The sequence below is a fragment of the Kogia breviceps genome, chromosome 11 (assembly GCF_026419965.1).
Source record: "Kogia breviceps isolate mKogBre1 chromosome 11, mKogBre1 haplotype 1, whole genome shotgun sequence".
Taxonomy (NCBI): Eukaryota; Metazoa; Chordata; class Mammalia; order Artiodactyla; family Physeteridae; genus Kogia; species Kogia breviceps.
This window is the reverse complement of record NC_081320.1, coordinates 74,696,126-74,714,318: the sequence shown is the minus strand read 5'-3', so window position 1 is coordinate 74,714,318 and position 18,193 is coordinate 74,696,126. Positions and strand designations below refer to the sequence as shown.

Genomic DNA, 18,193 nt, shown 5'->3' with positions numbered 1-18,193 from the left:
TACTGCAGGACTTCAGATTCTAAAGGAGTGAGGTTATAAAGGAGGGAGATTGGTACCAGAGTAAGGTATGGGGAAAACAGTGATCCCAAACTCTTCCCCTCTTAACTCTATGTTCTATCTACTAAATTCTATGATATTAGTTCTAATCCAAATTTGGGGTCCCTTGAAATAGCTCCATAGTTGGAACTCCCAAGAATTGTCTCAGAATGATGATGGGTTGCCTGTGTGCATGTATATTGTATACGTGAGAATTGGGATAGATTTCAGCAAAGCACAAAGTACCCAGCAGCACTGACTTTGTATCTGCCTATCTAAATTTACTGGTCCATTTTACGTGGCCTGGTTTTCCATTGATAAGTGTGCAGCATATCTGCTGTTATTTTTAAGTGGCCATTTTAAGAGGTTTTGAAAGGAAGAATGCTTCAGTGTCAGATGTGTGAGACTCTACAGAAATTAAATAGCTAGAATGAGAATCTGGCAGTATAATTTTTCTCTTTTTTTTTTTTCTTTTTCCATTTAGTAGTTTTTCATTCGTCTTTGGTTTTCTTTAAATCTGCATTTAAAGCAGAAAACCCTTGAATGCATTTGCTGCTTGTAGATCATGATTTTACTTTTCCTGTTGACATATAGACCTGGAAAAATTCTACAACTGGCCAAGATGCAGGTTAAAGTGACTAGGATTGATACATACAGACTTGCCGTTATTATTGTAAAGTCACTTTAATACTGGGTGACCCTCTTAATATTTTGAGGGCTAACCTCTTAATGGGAGATAATTAATATGATGAAACCAGCTTATTTCCCTTAATTACCTCTGTTGCAAGTGATCCTGTCACTTTAGTCTTTCTATATCTGGGGCAGGATTTTTTTGTTTGTTTTTGTTTTTTAAGATGCCAGTTGCAAAGTGTTGCCCGGGCAACCAGACTGAAGAGCTTGTTAATTAAGTTAAGTACTATATATAGACTTGTTAGACACCATAGGGAAAGAGTAAGGAGAAGGCTTCTCTTCAAATGGATAAAATTTAAAATTCAGAGGTAATGTCAGAAAAGCCTTCTAAATGACAGAAAATATGTGGTGTGTCTGTAGTTTTCTCCATGGAAGAGAGATGGAGTAGAGACACAGATGAATAAATGAAATCTACTGCAAGAATTATTTAGAAACAGGCTGAGAAAGAAGGTTTTAGAAAAACAATTCCTGATGCTATGGTAACCATAGTTGGGTTCAAGTGACAGGCTGATGATGGGGAAGAGAAGGATGCTGGGTGAGTGTTCTAGATAATCTGTTGAAAAGTGAATAGAGGGTAGAATGAAGAGGAGAGTAAAGCTCAGACACTTAACGATTACAAAATAAAAAGAAAGATTTAGATCTTAGAAATCTAAATTCTTTGAAAGCATCACTTTTCAATTTGCCAAGTCAGTATAACAGGCTTGAATCTTCTGCCTGCTAGTCATGAACGTAAGAACACATCCTTGAAAAATTAAAGTAAAAACTGTTAGAAATATGAGAAGTTGCTGGTTCATAGTGGTAGATTTTTTATAGACCCTTCTTGGAAATCAGTTAAAAAATGTAAGATGTAAGTGAGCTGAATGTCATAATTAAGCTTGATTTAATAGATTTGCAAGTTTGGACTCAATAAACAGAGAATACATGTCCTCTTCAAATACTCAGGTATTCGAAAAGTTGGCCATAGGGCCACATGTACATACACGCATGCCAAAAAATCAAAAACAAAAGATAAACTCAAGAAATTAACAGAAGTATAAAATTGTATAGCCTACATTTTCTGGCAACAGAGCAGTGAAACTATAAATTAAACTGAAAAGGAAAGCCAAGGAGAAGGAAAGGAAAAAGGAAAGCCATGCAGAAATTTATTAGCACTGTCCTAAAAAGTCTTTAGTTAAAGAAGAGATCAAAATTGAATTAGCAATGAGTTACATTGAGAGTAGTACGTATGAAAAGTTAGAATATAACCAAAGCAATATTTGGCTAAAGTATTAAAATCATAATTAAAGTTATTCACACTTCTGAGAAAATAGAAGAGAAAGTGAACTAAGCGTCAATTTTAAACCTAGAGAAAAACCAGTTAAACAATCTGAAAGACAAAGAAGGAAGAGATTCAGAAACTTGAGAGAACCCATGAACACATAAACCACAAAAAAGAAAGCTTGCTCCATAAAGCCTGAAATGAATTTGTAACTCTAGATGAATGAGGTATTTCTTAATATATATATTTCTTAATATATAAAAATATGTTCTATATATTTCTAATATGTTAGTATAGATAATTCTAAAAAAGGTGGAACACCTGAATAATCTAATAACCAACAAAGAAATCTGTCCTTCCCTCCTTTAAAAATATACTGAGTTCAGACAGGTTCATGAGTTATATGAAAACATCAAAGAATAGATAATTCCTGTGGTATGTGAACTGCTTTACAGCCGAGAAAGAGGTAGAATGATAAACAGGTCATTGAAAAAGTTAGTATAACTCTGGAACTAAGACCAGATGAGGCCAGCACACACACACCGAAAGAGAGAGCTGCGGGCTAATATTACTCAAGCTTATTAATCTAAAAATCTTAAAATGTTAGGAAGTCGCACACAGCTGGATCTTGAGAAAGAGGGTTTATTCTAAGAAAACGAGGCTGGTTTAAAATCTACTAATTGACTATATTAGTAAATTAAAGGGAAAGCCAATATTAATCTTGAGAAAAGTAGTAAAAGCATTTATAATAAGATTTAATCCTCATTTTTAACATTCTTAAATCATTTCAGACTGTGGTTCAGACAGTGTCTGTGGTAGCCTACCTTATGCCATGTGTGTTACTAAGGCAGGTCTTCAGAAGTAAATAAATCTCTCGGGGCTTGAGCTGCAAAATACATACCAGTCAGTGACAATGTTGGGACTGTTAAAAGAAACTTAAAGAGCAGAATAACTCGGAAGATCTAACATGTTGGGTTTTAATGAAAGCATCTTTCTTCGAAGCTTATGTTTTAAAAGTCTGATTATACATACCAAATATTTTCTAGAATAAGAATGTAATAGAACGTGATACAGAATAAGTTAATTACAGCACATTAACAGGAGTAGAAATTAAGTGCTGTTCGCAGTTAAAGTCATAGCACTCTTATTAATTATGAGACTATGTGTTTGTGTTTGACAGATAAGACATCTACTCAGTGTGCTTTACCCACCCCATCTCCCTTACAGCCAAGATTTGCTCTCTCCTCCTCAGCTCTGCCCAAGCTGATGGGGATCCAGGAGTGGAATTCCTCTTAATTGTCTTCTCTTCTGAAGACAGTTGCTTGGGCTTGTAATATGAAAATTGGGTATATGTATCCTCTGTATGTCCTGCTGCAGCCACACTGGCCTCTTGTTCCTCTTGGGACACGCAGGAGTGCAGTAGCTGTGCCCTCTGCTGGGATGCTCTTCTTCCAAGTATCTCCATGGCCCACCCTTCATTCCTTCAAATCTGTTCGAACATCAGCTTCCCAGTGATGCCTATTTCGACCAAATTGTTCTGTTTTCTGTTTTTGTTTTTGTTTTTTTTAATTTATCTTTGTCTGTGTTGGGTCTTCATTGCTTTGCACAGGCTTTCTCTAGTTGTGGCGAGCGGGGGCTACTCTTCATTGCAGTGCACGGGCTTCTCGTTGCGGTGGCTTCTCTTGTTGCGGAGCACAGGCTCTAGGCGCGCGGGCGTCAGTAGTTGTGGCACGTGGGCTCATTAGTTGTGGCACACGGGCTTAGTTGCTCTGCAGCATGTGGGATCTTCCAAGACCAGGGCTCGAACCTGTGTCCCCTGCATTGGCAGGTGGATTCTTAACCACTGCACCACCAGGGAAGTCCCCCGACCAAATTGTAACTGCCCCCCACTTCTTCCATGCACTCTAATTACCCCTTGCTCCGTTCTATTCCCCGACCCAGCACTTATCACCCTCTGCTCCTATATAGTTTGCTTACTTATAATATTTATTGTTTATTTTGTATCACCCTCCAGTGCATTGTAAACTGTATAAGGGCCAGAATCTATGTTTGTTTTCCTTGTGGTGTATCCCAGGCTGCTGGAACAGCAGGCACTCAAGAAATATTTTTGAATGAATTTACTAGAACTATGAGTATGAAGTCTCTCCTGTGCTTTTTTAATTTTTATTTTATTTTATTATTTTTTTTAAATTTTGCGTTACGCGGACCTCTCACTGTTGCGGCCTCTCCCGTTGCGGAGCACAGGCTCCGGACGTGCAGGCCCAGCGGCCATGGCTCACGGGCCCAGCCGCTCCGCGGCATGTGGGATCCTCCCGGACCGGGGCACGAACCCACGTCCCCTGTATCGGCAGGCGGATTCTCAACCACTGCGCCACCAGGGAAGCCCCTGTGCTATCTTTTGATTAGACAAGAAATAGTTACACAAGGAAGATGGACGGTGGATGACCACAACAAAAGCAACAATGATTGCAGTTACCAAACACGAAACACACTCATACTGTCATGATATTGACATTCAGTCCAGTAATCCTCCACTGTAACAGCTCCTTTACTTTGGAGTGAAAATTGATTTGTATATTTTTTGCCTCTGAGTCCTTGTGGGATTTTTTTTTAATTCAAACAGAAAGTCACAAAAGTTATAATCATCCTCCTCAGTTCACTCAGTCCCATGTAATTAATTTTTTTTCATCTTGATCTTTTGTTAGCACTTTTATGAATTCATCAGTTTTCCATTAGAGTTCTGAAAATGCTTCTTCATTCAGTTCAGCAGTATAGTCAGTTACCGGAAACCTGTACTTGTCAGAGTGTTTTCCATGAATTCCTTGAAGATGAAACCCCTTTATAGGAACATTTTTGCAAAAGCATCAGAGTACACCCAGAACTGTCTGTAAATGACAAAAGACTTAAAAATGACCACGGTTAAAGATTTGATGAAAGTTCATAATAACGCAATTGACAAGGGCCTATTGTGGCTATAAGTTTCTTAAAAGCTTAAACCAAGAAACTGAGCTGTGGACTGGGGCTCCAGAAGCTAGGGCTTTGCTTGATTTATTTTTCTTATCTGTAAAATGGAAGTGCAGCAACAGGTTGGTGACATAATACTGGAGAAAGGAGAGTGAGGTACATTTGATGGATTTCTGCTAGGGATAGAAACACACCAGATGCCATTTCGGGAAATTTCATGGGAATTTGGCTCAATATCCATCTTGCTAAAGCTTTCATATCATCTTAATCTGTTCATCTCCTCAAATTTCAGAGCTTGGAGGTCGGGTTCCTCCATGGTGATTGTCATGTATCTTGTCTTCAGTCCCCAAAGCAGCCATTAGGTATTTGTGGGCCTGTTTTGGTGTTTAAATGTACACTGTTTTCAAAGAACGGCCCTTAAAACTCCTCTTAAACTTAAAGATCTTTCCATTGGTCAGTGACTGAGTCCCGTTTTCAGTCTCCACGTCACATAGGCATCTTCCCTCCGCCTTTCTTCACCTGGTCCATGTGCTGGACGTGGATTGTTCAACACAAGGGAGGGGACGGGCCGATGGAGAAGGCAGCTTCCACCTCTCGCTCTGGTGTCACGAGCAGGTCACGGGAAAGTTTTCCATGGGCGGCTTAGCTGTGTTTGGGGGTTCTCACCAGATTTCTGTCCCTCCTGTACTCTTCGTTAGTTAGTCTATCATCAGGGCTGCCTGCACTTATGGGGAAAGTGCCCCATGCTGCCCCTGGGCCTGTGCTAAACTCTTTCTCTCCCATTTAGAAGAGAAGCCAGATTGCTCCAAGGCCCGCTGTGAAGTCCAGTTCTCTCCGCGTTGTCCTGAAGACTCCGTTCTGATCGAGGGTTACGCGCCCCCCGGGGAGTGCTGCCCCCTCCCCAGCCGCTGCGTGTGCGACCCCGCGGGCTGCCTGCGGAAAGTCTGCCAGCCAGGATACCTGAACATACTTGTGTCCAAAGCCTCAGGGAAGCCGGGAGAGTGCTGTGACCTCTATGAGTGCAAACCAGGTATGCACGGGCTTGGTCCCAGCAGCCTCGCTGCTGCTTTGCATCAGAGGGCAGCAGCAGCCAGCCTTCCCCCGCCCCCTGCTCCACCCTGGCCACTTGACAGTGGGATGCTGCAAACCTGCTGCTCTGGGCTAACGGCAGCCTGGCTTCTGCCCTCCAGTCAGAGAACCAGATAATCCACTGGTACAGAAGTGCCTTCAGAGAGGGACCCTATCTTTTTCTCTTTTCTTCTTCTTTTTTCTTCCTTCAGAGTATGCTTGATGGGGGCAGTAGGGTCAACATTTATGGTACTGTGGTTGCCTGTTTCATTCCACCAGAGGCGGTCATCGTCCTCATTTGCAGATATATCTGTCACTTTAAAGTATTACATTTAAAAACAATCATCGTACATAAAACAGAAAGTTATTTTTAGATAAATATATGCATCAGAATGCCAGACATTTTATCATGAAATACTCAGCCCCAATCTTCCTCCTCGCCAGCTCCCCACCATCCGTCCGTTCGCTTTATAGCATGTGCTAAGTCATCTTTGACTGTTTACTCAACTTCTTTGCCACATTTGTTTTGTAGTCATGTCTCCCAGCTGTTTCTGGATCTATGGTATTTCTAACATCTTTGTTCTTGTGGCTGCATTTCTAATGTGGTCTGTGAATAGGTCTGGACTGCAGAAATTTCCTCTTCCAAAGTTTCTAACCATGGGTCGGATTTTTTTTTTAACTGCTTGGTAAGTGCTCAGGCCAAGCAGGCCCTTGTTCATCTCTTGAACTGTTTCATCAGAAATGCCCCTGGCTGATCATCACCATCCACAGAACCACCACTGGTTTAACTCTCGGTCTTTCTCTGTGTCTGCATCTTAACTCTTCAGTGTCTTGTTCCCTTCTTTGCTTGAACAGAAGATTTGGGTCATATGACAGTTCTCTAATGTTGATGAAAATGAAAATGCCGGTGCTAAGACAGGGTTTCCAGGAAGCAAGGAAACTACAAAAATTTGAAGAGCCAGTGTTTCATTTGGGGACTCAAAATGCAAGGAAACGTAACGGTGAATGGTGCCTCTGTTTGCCCCCCAGTTTTCAGCGTTGACTGCAGCACTGTGGAGTGTCCCTCCGTTCAGCAGGCCGTGTGCCCCCTGGACAGCTACGAAACTCAAGTCAGACTCACAGCGGATGGTTGCTGCACCCTGCCAACAAGGTCGGTCCGTCATTCGTTTTTTACACTTTCTCCTCTGCCCTGTGTGTTAGCATCACAAAAGGCACGGTTTCAGGCATGCCGTTTGTTTTGTTTTCCCCGAGGGTCAGAGAACCCTAAGATCGTCCTGTTTCTATGCAGAAATCACTGAACGGTTACTATGACTTGGTAGTTCCATGTATCGTTCCTGGGGCCAGAGTCAACTGTCCTCAGGTTTAGTCCCTAATCCTTAGAGGTTCCTCAGGTTGGGGTGCCTGTGCACTTTTGCAGGCTGCAAACTAAACAGGCACGTGTGTCCCTCAGTCTGGAGCCAGGGAAGCAGCAAGGTATCGATCCATAGTAGGCATGTCATTTGATCCTGTGCAGTGAATCTTACAGGTGTTGAACCATTGTGTCCAATGGGGTGAAACGAAACACTGCATGCATCATAGAATGGATCCCCAGGGATCCTTGACGTTTGCAATCACACATCTACCTAGACCTATAACTTGCTGAGGCAACAAGGAGTTAAAATTCCTATAATGCTTTCTGGAGGAACAAGCACATCTCTCTTTGGCTTGATGGGGAAAAAGCTGCTGTCAGTTTAGTCTTAGTAGCAGGACATCCCCTTTACCCTGCAGGGCCAGACTTATTCCACAACACAAGGGTCCCCAGGCCCCATCCTTGACAGTCTTCATAGTAGCACCGTAGAGCTGGTACTTTGTGCTTTGCTTTGGGAAAGACCGTGCTTGGAATCACGGGGTTTACGTTCTATTTCCCCTGCTGAGTGCCCTCCCCTCTTCCCTACTAGGTCCTCCCCTCCATCTTTCCCAGGTCACTAAGTCATGATTTTGACTAAGCCATCTCATTTCTTTCAACTTTTGCTTTACATTTAATATCCAGAGTTAACACGGTACCTTCCTTAACCCCCCATATCTAAGCTCTCTCCCTCAGTCCCTGTGCCAGGCACTTAGCACCTGTGTTTGTTGCATGAGTAATTGTGATTAAACAAATGGTTTGCTAAGGTAGGAATGTGTATGGTCTGTAGTTAAGGAAAGTATCAGTCATTTGTCCATGATTGAAGTAGACATCCAGAGTTTGTTCTGATGACTACTTTTTTCTTCTTCCTTCTCTTAAAACATGTTAATTCTTTGATATTTACTAGCCATTGTTGTGTCAGAAACCGTAGGATTCTCTCAGACATATTTTACAGGACTTGCCCTATCCTTTATAGTGCATCATAAAACGGGTGCAGAGATTTTTGTGAAGGTAACATACAGTGGCGTAGCACTTTCTTACGACACTACGTTGTGATAATTTATGTGAAGATGTTTGGAAAGGGTTGAAGTATTGTGCAAACATAAGGTATTACTAATCAGTAAAGCAGGAAAATGGAGTATTACTAACAGTGAGAGATGTCCCTTCAAGGTCTTCATGAAAAGGAAGATGGCACATGATATTAGACCACCTAATTAATCAAAACTAAGCCAGTTGTCAATTAACAAGACCTTTAGAGAGCAAAAGGGACATTTCTCAATTCACTGTTATAAATGGAATGTAGCACCATTTGTATGTAGGAGGCACAGTAGGCTATTTTTTTTCACTCTAAGGGGTCGAAATGGATAGAAGCAACAGGAAGACATAATTTCAATTTAAGGAAAAAATATTTGTTACAACTAATGATGTACAGTCATGCACTGGGCTATTTCCTGAGATAAACTGAGCTCTCTGGGGCTGGAGAGACTTCTTTCCGTCTGGATGGCCACCTTCCAGGAATGCTTAGCAGAAATGTTACCTTGGAAAGGAGGTTCAAGTAGAAGACTTCCGTTTTTATCCCCAAGCTTCCGTGAGTCTGATAAACATAAACCTTAGGGTGATTATTATGTATTGACCTAATTTTGACTTTGGCATTCAGAACCAAAGGATATTCAGTTAAAGGTGGCTCTAATGAAGAAATTGGAAGCGTGGAGAAGGAAGCCATCCAAAAATCCCAGGGTAAATTATTTGCAGGGAGGGATAAGTTCTCACAGCTCTTTGGTTTCCTGTATTTTAAATAGTCAGTGACCCTTCCTCCCCAGCTGCCCCTTCTCCACATGCATCCTGTGTTCCCACCTGGACTGGATTGCCCCCATCCCCCAAGCTGTCTCGGGGCTCTGGGCCTTTGCATTTGCAGTGGGCTCTTCCCTGACTGCCTTCCCCTTCTACAAACTTCTCCTTTTTCAGGACTGCATTTCCTTCTCTTTGAAGTGTTTTTCAGTCTTCAGCCCCTAAAGATGACTTAGGTGTCTCTCCTCTGCTCCCTTGTAATCTAATTCCCATGTATCTCTTTATCATAGCCCTTTTCATAATATACGGAAATCACTGATTTTTTTTGGTCAGTCTCTCCTACTCTGTGTGCTTCTCAGGGAAGGGAGTATTTTATAGCCTCTGGTACATGGAACAGGACTTGATATAAAATGGTAACCTACATTTATGAATGAGTGAATGAATGAATGAATGAATGAACAGGCCCACTATTGGCCATGATGACTTATATGTTGAGGAAGAGAAAAATTATCTTCCTGCCATTAGGTGGTAATAATACTACTCCTGTCTCACTATAAAAGCCTTGCAGTTTCCTCCCAATCCCCTTCTTTATGGCCAATTCTCAATATTGCAGAAATCCTCCACTCCAAGCACTGGGCTCACCTCTCAAAGCATGAGATGCCTTTATCTCTCCATTCTACCTTTTCTAATAGTATTATTCATCCTGCAGGACTCCCAGTTAAATTCTGCTTTATCCACAAGGTCTTTGTTCTTCAGCCAACACCCGTCTCACTCCCTAGGTGCTCCCAGCGTATCCTGTTCATGTTGCCAATTAATCATATACTTCCTTGCATTGTTATGTAACTGTTAACATGGGTAAAGTCTTGTCTCACCAGCTAAAGGACATTTCTACAGGTCAGGAATTGTGTCTTCTTTCTTTTCCTCTGTGTATGCATTAATTACGAATGAATCAGTAATGCAGAATACACTCAGACTGTGACTTAACCTAGTTGAGCATATTAAATGGGTTCCCACTTATTAAGGAGGATGACAGACAGGTCATACTTTGATAAGAGAATAAAAACCCAAACAGTCACGTGAAAGTGGAAATAAAAAGAAGAGAGCCTAATATGTTGTAACACTGGTAGTATTGTTTTTTGGTATGCGGGCCTCTCACGATTGTGGCCTCTCCCGTTGCGGAGCACAGGCTCCGGACGCGCAGGCTCAGCGGCCGTGGCTCACGGGCCCAGCCGCTCCGCGGCATGTGGGATCTTCCCGCATCGGCAGGCAGACTCTCAACCACTGCGCCACCGGGGAAGCCCACTGGTAGTATTTTAAGAGAAGAAAACTACCTAACTTATTCCTTGTGTGTGATCCACGTCAAAGGTTTTCTCTTTGAGACCATGATTAGGTATAAAGAAGAGCATTTTGAATATGCAGAGCCCTGTTATGATGACTTGACCTTTACCAGCATATTTATAAAGAGTACTGTTAAGAAATTAGAGCCATTTGAGATCAAAACTGATTGTGTGGCGGATTCAGGGGGAAAAGCCCTTTACAGTCAGGACAGAGTAAGGTAACATTGGAAACTTTAGCAGTAGAGGTTTACCTTAGGTGGAAGTCACAGCCCCTTTTTTGTAGGACTTATTATACTTGCATAGACTAAAAAAGGAATTTGTGGACATTCTGCCCTCATCTTAAAGAATAAATCTCTCCCTCCTTCATTACCACCCAAATGGAATTGCCATTCCCAGTGAGACTGTGTCACCCATTCAGGCCCCTGACTGCCCTGTTTGGGTGTAAGTACTTGCTCACTTTGTGAATTTTCTTTTGAGTTGCCTGTTCTTGGTTCATTTATTCATTCAGTTATTCATTCATTCATGGAACATGAGCTGAGCTCTTCCAAGTGATAGATACTCCCCTGCAGATGTCCTTATGGTGCATGGATATCTCTTTCCACTTCCATGCCTGACAAGTACTGCTTCTCCCACCCACCTCTGCCCTTTCTAAGGATATGTTAGTCCTTCTCCCCTTGCTGAGTCTCTGCTTTTTCTTAATGGCCCATCCTTCATTGTCCCCTCTTTTGCTGTCTTTTCTCCTGAACTTCATCTTATTTAGATATCATTCTTTGTGATATAATTATCATTTTTAATTCTTCCTTCCATCAACTTGGTTTAGGTGTCCAAGCACTCCACTAAGTCTTTTCATCCTCTTCTCTTCTGTTGGTGCTCGAATATGTTGTGAGGTATATGGCAGCTCATCATACCTTTCAGGAGATAGTGAAAAGGAATGAGACTTAGTGGCTCTGGGCCTTAAACTGGGCCTGAACCCTGCATGATGACAAAAAGGAAAAATGGGACTGTCCATGGGGCTCATGACACCTCATGGTCTTTGCAAGACCCTTTGTACATGTGTGCATGTGTGCACGCCAGTGCCTCCATGCCATAGGAAACTTACAAAGAGAAAGTTATGTCAGATGCTTTGATCAAATGATGTCTTTGCAGGGAAGGAAAAACAGGAGAGTCTTTAAGTAACATCTAGGTGGCAGTGACAGCTTAAATTTGTAGCGTACCTTACTGTTTACAAAGCATTTTTTTACTTTTGCTGCCCTCATTTTGTCATCTTTCTGACTCCATGAGAAATTTATGGATATGAAAACAGAGGTTGAGAGAATAAGTGACTTGTACAAGATCACAAATGTTTTTTGGTACAAGGGACAGAGCAGGTCCAAGTCTTCAGCCCAGGTTCTTTGATTCAAAGCCCTATACCCTCCAGTGCAGTTTTTTTTTTTTAATGCAATGTTTTATTGTTGTTTTTAAGTTCAGGAAATACATCAAAGAATATGAATTTATATCTCACTATCATGTTTGTTTATATCAGCATAGTACATATTAACACAATATACCCATGTTTCAGTTACACATTGCTGTGTAACAAGGTACCCCCAAAAGTAGTTGCTTAAAGCAATAAAGATTTATTATTTCTCACGCCTCAGTGTTTTAACTGGGAGGTTCTTCTGTAGCCAGCTGGTGGGTCATCTGGGGCTAGATGGTCTACGGTGGCATCATTCTCACATATCTGGCTGGAAAGGCCTGTCACCCCCTGTGTGGTCCTTCATCCTGGCTCCTTAATGTGATGGCAGAAGCAAGGGAGGAGGTAGCAAAGCCTTAAGAGAGACCAAGAACTTGGAAGTCACACAGCATGACCTCCACTGCATTCTGATAGTGTAAGCAATTCACAGGGAGAGCCTTGGTTCAAAGAGTGGGGCAGTGGATTCCACCTCTTGATGGGAGAAGCTGCAAATAATTTGTGACCATTTTTAATCCACCATAACGTACATATCATCAAAATAGGGGCCCCCTTAGGTTTCATTTTCTAATGGTCGAAAGTTGGTGGAGTGTTGCAGCTCTGCGACCTTCTTTCCAAAGACTAGTGTCCTTCTGGCCCTGGGACTCAGGGCCCTCCTTTCTCTCAGCTGCTCTGTTTCTGCTTCTCCCTTCACTTGCCAGTCAGCAGTTCACCTGGGAGTGGATACATGATTTAGGAGCCTCTGAACACCACCTCGACTTTAAGCATCATTTAGCCAATCATTATTTTTAACTCCTCTCCTTATGGAATGTTGTGACTATCTAGTTAATCTTGGTTTTCTCTCATCACACAACAGGGAATGCCATTTTTGGACGCCATAAGATCTGCCCGATAAAACCAGGTCAATTTTTAAAACAAACAGAAAAAAAAACTTTCAAAGATGTGTACATAGTAATTCCCTAGGTAATGGTTGATTCTGGAATGGATGGTTGTCTGAGAGAAATAGACCCACCAGGTGTGGTTGGAGGGTAGATCCAGCCTGGGCTGTACCTCCGTGCATCCCGTGTCCTCCTGTGTCGGCCAGCTTAGACTATTTATTAAGGAGAAAGCTCCCAGATCATGTTTTGTTTTGTTTTTTCTCTGCACTCCTCACCCTTTGCTATCCCCGATGTATGTGCTGCATTTTACAGAGTTTTCCCTTTGCCTCTGTAATTTTTCACCAGGCTTTTTAGATACAGGTTCACGGGGGAGAAATTAACTAGTTAAAAATCTAAAAAGTAATGCCTTTACTGTATTCCCTTTTACTGTAAGTCAGATGAGTGTTTCAATACCCTTAAGCCTTTTGCTTTGTTATGTAACTATTCTTATGTTTTTATTAAGAAGCTGAATGAATATAATGTTATTGACAGTCACCCATTCTAAATTTATTTTAATGAGATTTGTCCCCAACTTTTTGTTCTGAAACGTTCTGTCGTCAATTTCTGTCTCTAAATATCCATTCCTTAATAGTTATTTAGAAAAATCCAATCCAGTTATTTTGAGGTGGAAATAAATTAAGTCAGTGTTTATAATGTTGAAAAACGTAAAATAGGGTTTCTTCTGGGTTGTATGCAGTGTATCAAGCCAGGTTCCCAAGCTCCCTCCTGGCTGCAGCCTCTCTCTGACTAAAGGGTCTGATTCTCTTCCAGAACCTATATCCAGAACATTTATATCTCTTGCTTTCTGAGACTATACTGAAAACCCTCTTTTATTTTTAAATCAAGATTTGGAAGCATTTTTAACTTTTTCTTCTTAGTCCAAAGTAATTAAAAATTTTAGACTATCTGTAGGCTAAAACGTTGACTAATATGTGACTTTGGTTTTCCCTAAAACGTTTAATAGGATGTCTTGAGCACATTAGATTCTGAGTACAGTTCCAGTGAGAATGTAGCTGAACCTGAATCCCAGCGCTGCCCCGCCCACAGGAGGCAGGTTGTTTGGCTCTCCCGTTTCAGGAAGGGTCCTGCTCGCGGAGTGGCAGAGCCAGGCTTCGTGAGCACAGATCACCAGCCAGCACCGTACTGCTGGGGTTCTGAGCTCACTCCCCATAGCCCCTCTCCGGCCCCACCACTCAGGGGACCTACCATTCCATGTCATACACTTTCTTTTACAGCGTAGTGTGTGGGCACATGTGTACATGTGAGTAGACCGTTCAGCAACTAGAGAATACTCCTTCACATGTCACCTGGTGCGATGCAGAAAGAACCTGTGCCTGGATGCTGAGCTCTAGAATCCAGGTCCACTGCTGCACGAATCTGGACAAGCTTCTCACATCATCTGGGTCTGTTTTCTTATCTGAGAGAGGAGGGTACGAGGGGTTTGATGATCTCAAAAGTAACTTCTACTTAAATTTAAATTTTTTGACTTTTCCCAAACCCTTTGCTGGTGATAAGGAGACTCCTGAGAAAGAAATGAGAAGGAAAATTTTAGAAAATCCCAGAACTCAGAAGATAATGGGTGAGATATATGGTTTTCATCATGATAGGAAGGGGATAAAGTCCAAAGGAAGTCATAAAAGAATTACGGTTACTTTTTCCTTTTTACCACTTTCTTTGAAAATAAAATAGGAAGGGCAAAATGAAATAATAATAATAATTTTTTCTTAGACTAATAATTTAAACCAGGATGCTCAGAACTGGTTGAATTTTTTTTTTTTTTTTTCCGGTACGCGGGCCTCTCACTGCCGTGGCCTCTCCCGCTGCGGAGCACAGGCCCCGGACGCACAGGCTCAGCGGCCATGGCTCACGGGCCCAGCCGCTCCGCGGCACGTGGGATCTTCCCGGACCGGGGCACGAACCCGTGTTCCCTGCATCGGCAGGCGGGCTCCCAACCACTGTGCCACCAGGGAAGCCCAGAACTGGTTGAATTTTGAAAGCTGAGTGGTAATCCAACAAAATAGATTGCCTGTTGGTTAATGGCTAGTTGAATATTGCTAGTTAGTTGTGTTGTTGTTTAAAATATCTGTAAATAGATAGCCCCTTATATAGCAGGAGCAGAGACTGTATGGCCAAAGGCTGAAATCATAAGATAAAGACTTATTGTGTTAAACTGCTTTCTCATAGAATGTGGATATCTCTGCCTGTCCACCTGCCTTTCTGGGTACGTTGTGGGGAGCGTGCTGGGTGTGGCATCCTCGTACGAGCCCTGCATGCCCACCACCATGATCTCCCGTCAGCCTGTGCATGGCTGCTGGCTGGCTCCCACACCGGTATTTGTACCTGTCTTTCCCCAGCTATTGCTACCCCACTTTCCTTAAGGTAAAGTCTGTCTTCGTCTCTCTTCCCTGTCACTCCTCTTTATCCAGCGTCTCCATATTTTTATTGCATTTTTCTTTATTTCACACTAACTTGTATATACACACAGAGAGCATTATATTTGTGGAAGAGGTTTAGATTCTCTGTTCCTAACTTTGTGATTACACCATTTCTTTCTATGTCTCTTAAAATAAAAAATGGTCCACTGAGTTAAGTTCCCTTTTCTCTGTTTGAGCCTCAGTTTATTTCTGTCTTGTAAGACATTGACCTTAGAAGACAATTTCTCACTCATACCGTGTCATATTATAACAGCTACAAACACTGTAATTCCAGGAAAGGAAACAAGAAAAAAGGAAGGGTGCCCAACCCTACTGTATCAGAAAGATACTTCAGATATACAGCCCATGACCAGAACGAAGGTCATGAATTTTTTTTTCCTTTACCACAACAACTAGAGAGTCATACTCTGCTGCTTCAGGTTGAAAATCTAGGATGCTTAGTTCCCATTCCTCCATCCTGATTTCTCTGTGCTCTCAAGAAAATTTGTCTTGTTCGTACTGTATTGTATTACAATAATAGAGTCTTAGCAGATTGCTGCACGCTGTTTCTTGTGACTGGATTTAGATATTTAGAAAAGAAGCTTTCCGGGGTTTCAGAATTTATAGCCTGAAATTGAATCATCCCCGCTGAAGCCAACAGAATGGAATCTTTGGCAGGTTGTCTTTTCCTTTCAGAAGCTCTTGAGTTACATCAAAATTAATCTAACCACAAAGCTACAGTGAGTGAAAACAAGGTACAGATTTGGAAATGCTCAGTTAAATGGCCAAGACTCATTGAGAACCTCATGGAAGACAGAGAACACTGGGCTTGGTGGTAATGAATAAGATAGGGACAAGGCTTGAAGGAACTCAGTACCTTACAAATATCACCTCTGCCAGTCTCAGAAAAGTTGCAGGCCTTTGGAAGGTAATAAGGGAACACACACACACACACACACACACACACACACACACACACACACAATCACTGATGATCATTTTTCATATCCTTCCTGTAGTTTCAAAGTTTGGAATCTACAGGTATGATCTTACAGAAAAGTCCCATTGTATCCCCCTCTGCTCCATTAACATCTCTCCGCTTTTGAGTAATAGTCGTGGAGGGACAGTGTCAAGACTTTGCTGCTACACTTACACTTGGGTGATTCAGCTTTCCAGAGGTCCCCAGTCAAGTCTTGACTCCAGAGCCTCAGCCTATCATTCTGCTGGTTGACGCCTTTAGGAGGGTGTTAAGGGGCTGCAGGGTGTGCGGCAGGACTACACAAGGGTCAGGAACACGGAGGACAAGACTGTCATCACAGGCCACATCAGCCCAACGAGACACAGATGTCAAAGCCAGAAACTTCCTGCATGTGGCTCAGAAAAGGCAGGTTCCTTCTCAAAGCTCAGGGAGCCCCCCCCGCCTTTAGTTCTTTGAGATGGTGTTAAGTTCTTTAGATCATCAAATAACAGTTATTGTAGATGCCTATGCTCTTAACGGTGTGCTAGGTAATTAAGTTGCATGTATCATGCTTATGGAAACTAACCAGTGGAAATTATCCCTGAATATTCATTTTCAAAAGGATTTTATCAAATTAAGAATGTTGTAATGAATTATCATGTCCATCTGATCCCAAGACCTTGTCTTGAAGAAGACGGCACTTAATAACAGTTTTGGGGGTTTTTTGGTAAGATTAATCTTTTAGTAGACAAATATCTCTAATTCAGTTCACTTTTTGGTTGTTCCCTTTAATTTGAATAATTTGTCCAGCTGCTTTGGGGGAATAAATAAAATTAAGTTATCCAATATGTAAAATATGGATTAGCATAGCACAGATTTAAAACATTCCTGACTCTTGACATGCTATCATGGTAGCATTCTCTCTGTTTCTAAACACATGCAGAAAAATTTAGAAATATATTTGAAGCCCTTCTTTCTCAACTAAGAAAAGAACATCTATTCTGTTGCCCTCTGTCACAGTAATTTTTGGCCCAAAAGAGCAAGTCAACTCATGATGAAAAAAGCCAGAGTCTATATTAAACTCTGATGTTTTTAAAACAAAATAATTGAAGGAATTCCATGTTATTATTGGACTTATCCCCAGAATGAAGAAAATATGCTTTCCTAGAAGTAAAGCCCTTGCCCATTGGAGATGAACTATCTCCCTAGTAGAGAGTTTAATTTGTCAATAATTCACTTCAGATGTCTAAGCCCTGCACTTCCTATACTAGCGCCTTATGTCTTTCGCGTTTCACCATGCATTTGACCAGTGTCTGGTCTTAGTTTATATTTGTTTCAGTGCTGAAACAAAGCTCAGGGCTCTCACTCAGAGGCTTTCAGTTTGATCTGAGTGAGCCTAGCCATCACCAGATGATCAAGACATGGCTTTCTGACTCTCGCTCAAAGCGAGTAACTCAGCTGAATTCTGTAAGACTTTCGGTTAAGTGGGAAAGTGGAATGCACAGCCTAGATAATATTGAACCTCAGAGGGCTTTCCCCACCCACCCTCATTTGAAATCATCATCATCATGATACAGCTGAACGGGAGAACAGCTCCAGACGGTTCTGCAAAAATGTTTTGTGAAGCTATTTACGTAACTAATAAGCAAATCTAACATATTAAAATCCTCCCTCTTCTGGAAATGCCAGAAGCAACCCCACATTTGGTGGACTGTATTTTACTCTTCATTTGCACCTTTACATGGGATGTAAGTGATAAGACTCACCACTGTGTAGACACAGTGCAGAGGGTTCAGGGTTTTATTTGCCCAGCAGATGTTTGACTGCTTGACTGCAACCCTGAAGGTGGAGACAGCTGGTTTCTCTTAGACTTGATGCTCAGTTAGTCTGTTGTGAGTGTATCACGCAGACAAGTGCATTTTAAATGAA

General features: G+C 41.9%; 1 protein-coding gene across 8 annotated transcripts in view; it reads left to right on the top strand.

Annotated features, from left to right (window-relative positions):
• The window catches only part of CRIM1 (cysteine rich transmembrane BMP regulator 1), a 211,980-nt gene that overhangs the window by 90,360 nt on the left and 103,427 nt on the right, over positions 1 to 18,193 (top strand). For 7 of the 8 annotated variants that reach the window (XM_067007818.1, XM_067007817.1, XM_067007815.1 and 4 more), the window contains exons 3-4: positions 5,736 to 5,978; positions 7,046 to 7,166. In XM_067007818.1, the coding sequence (XP_066863919.1) occupies positions 5,736 to 5,978; positions 7,046 to 7,166 (364 nt within the window). The remainder of the gene's footprint in view (positions 1 to 5,735; positions 5,979 to 7,045; positions 7,167 to 18,193) is intronic. The other variant, XM_067007816.1, reaches the window with a different exon arrangement.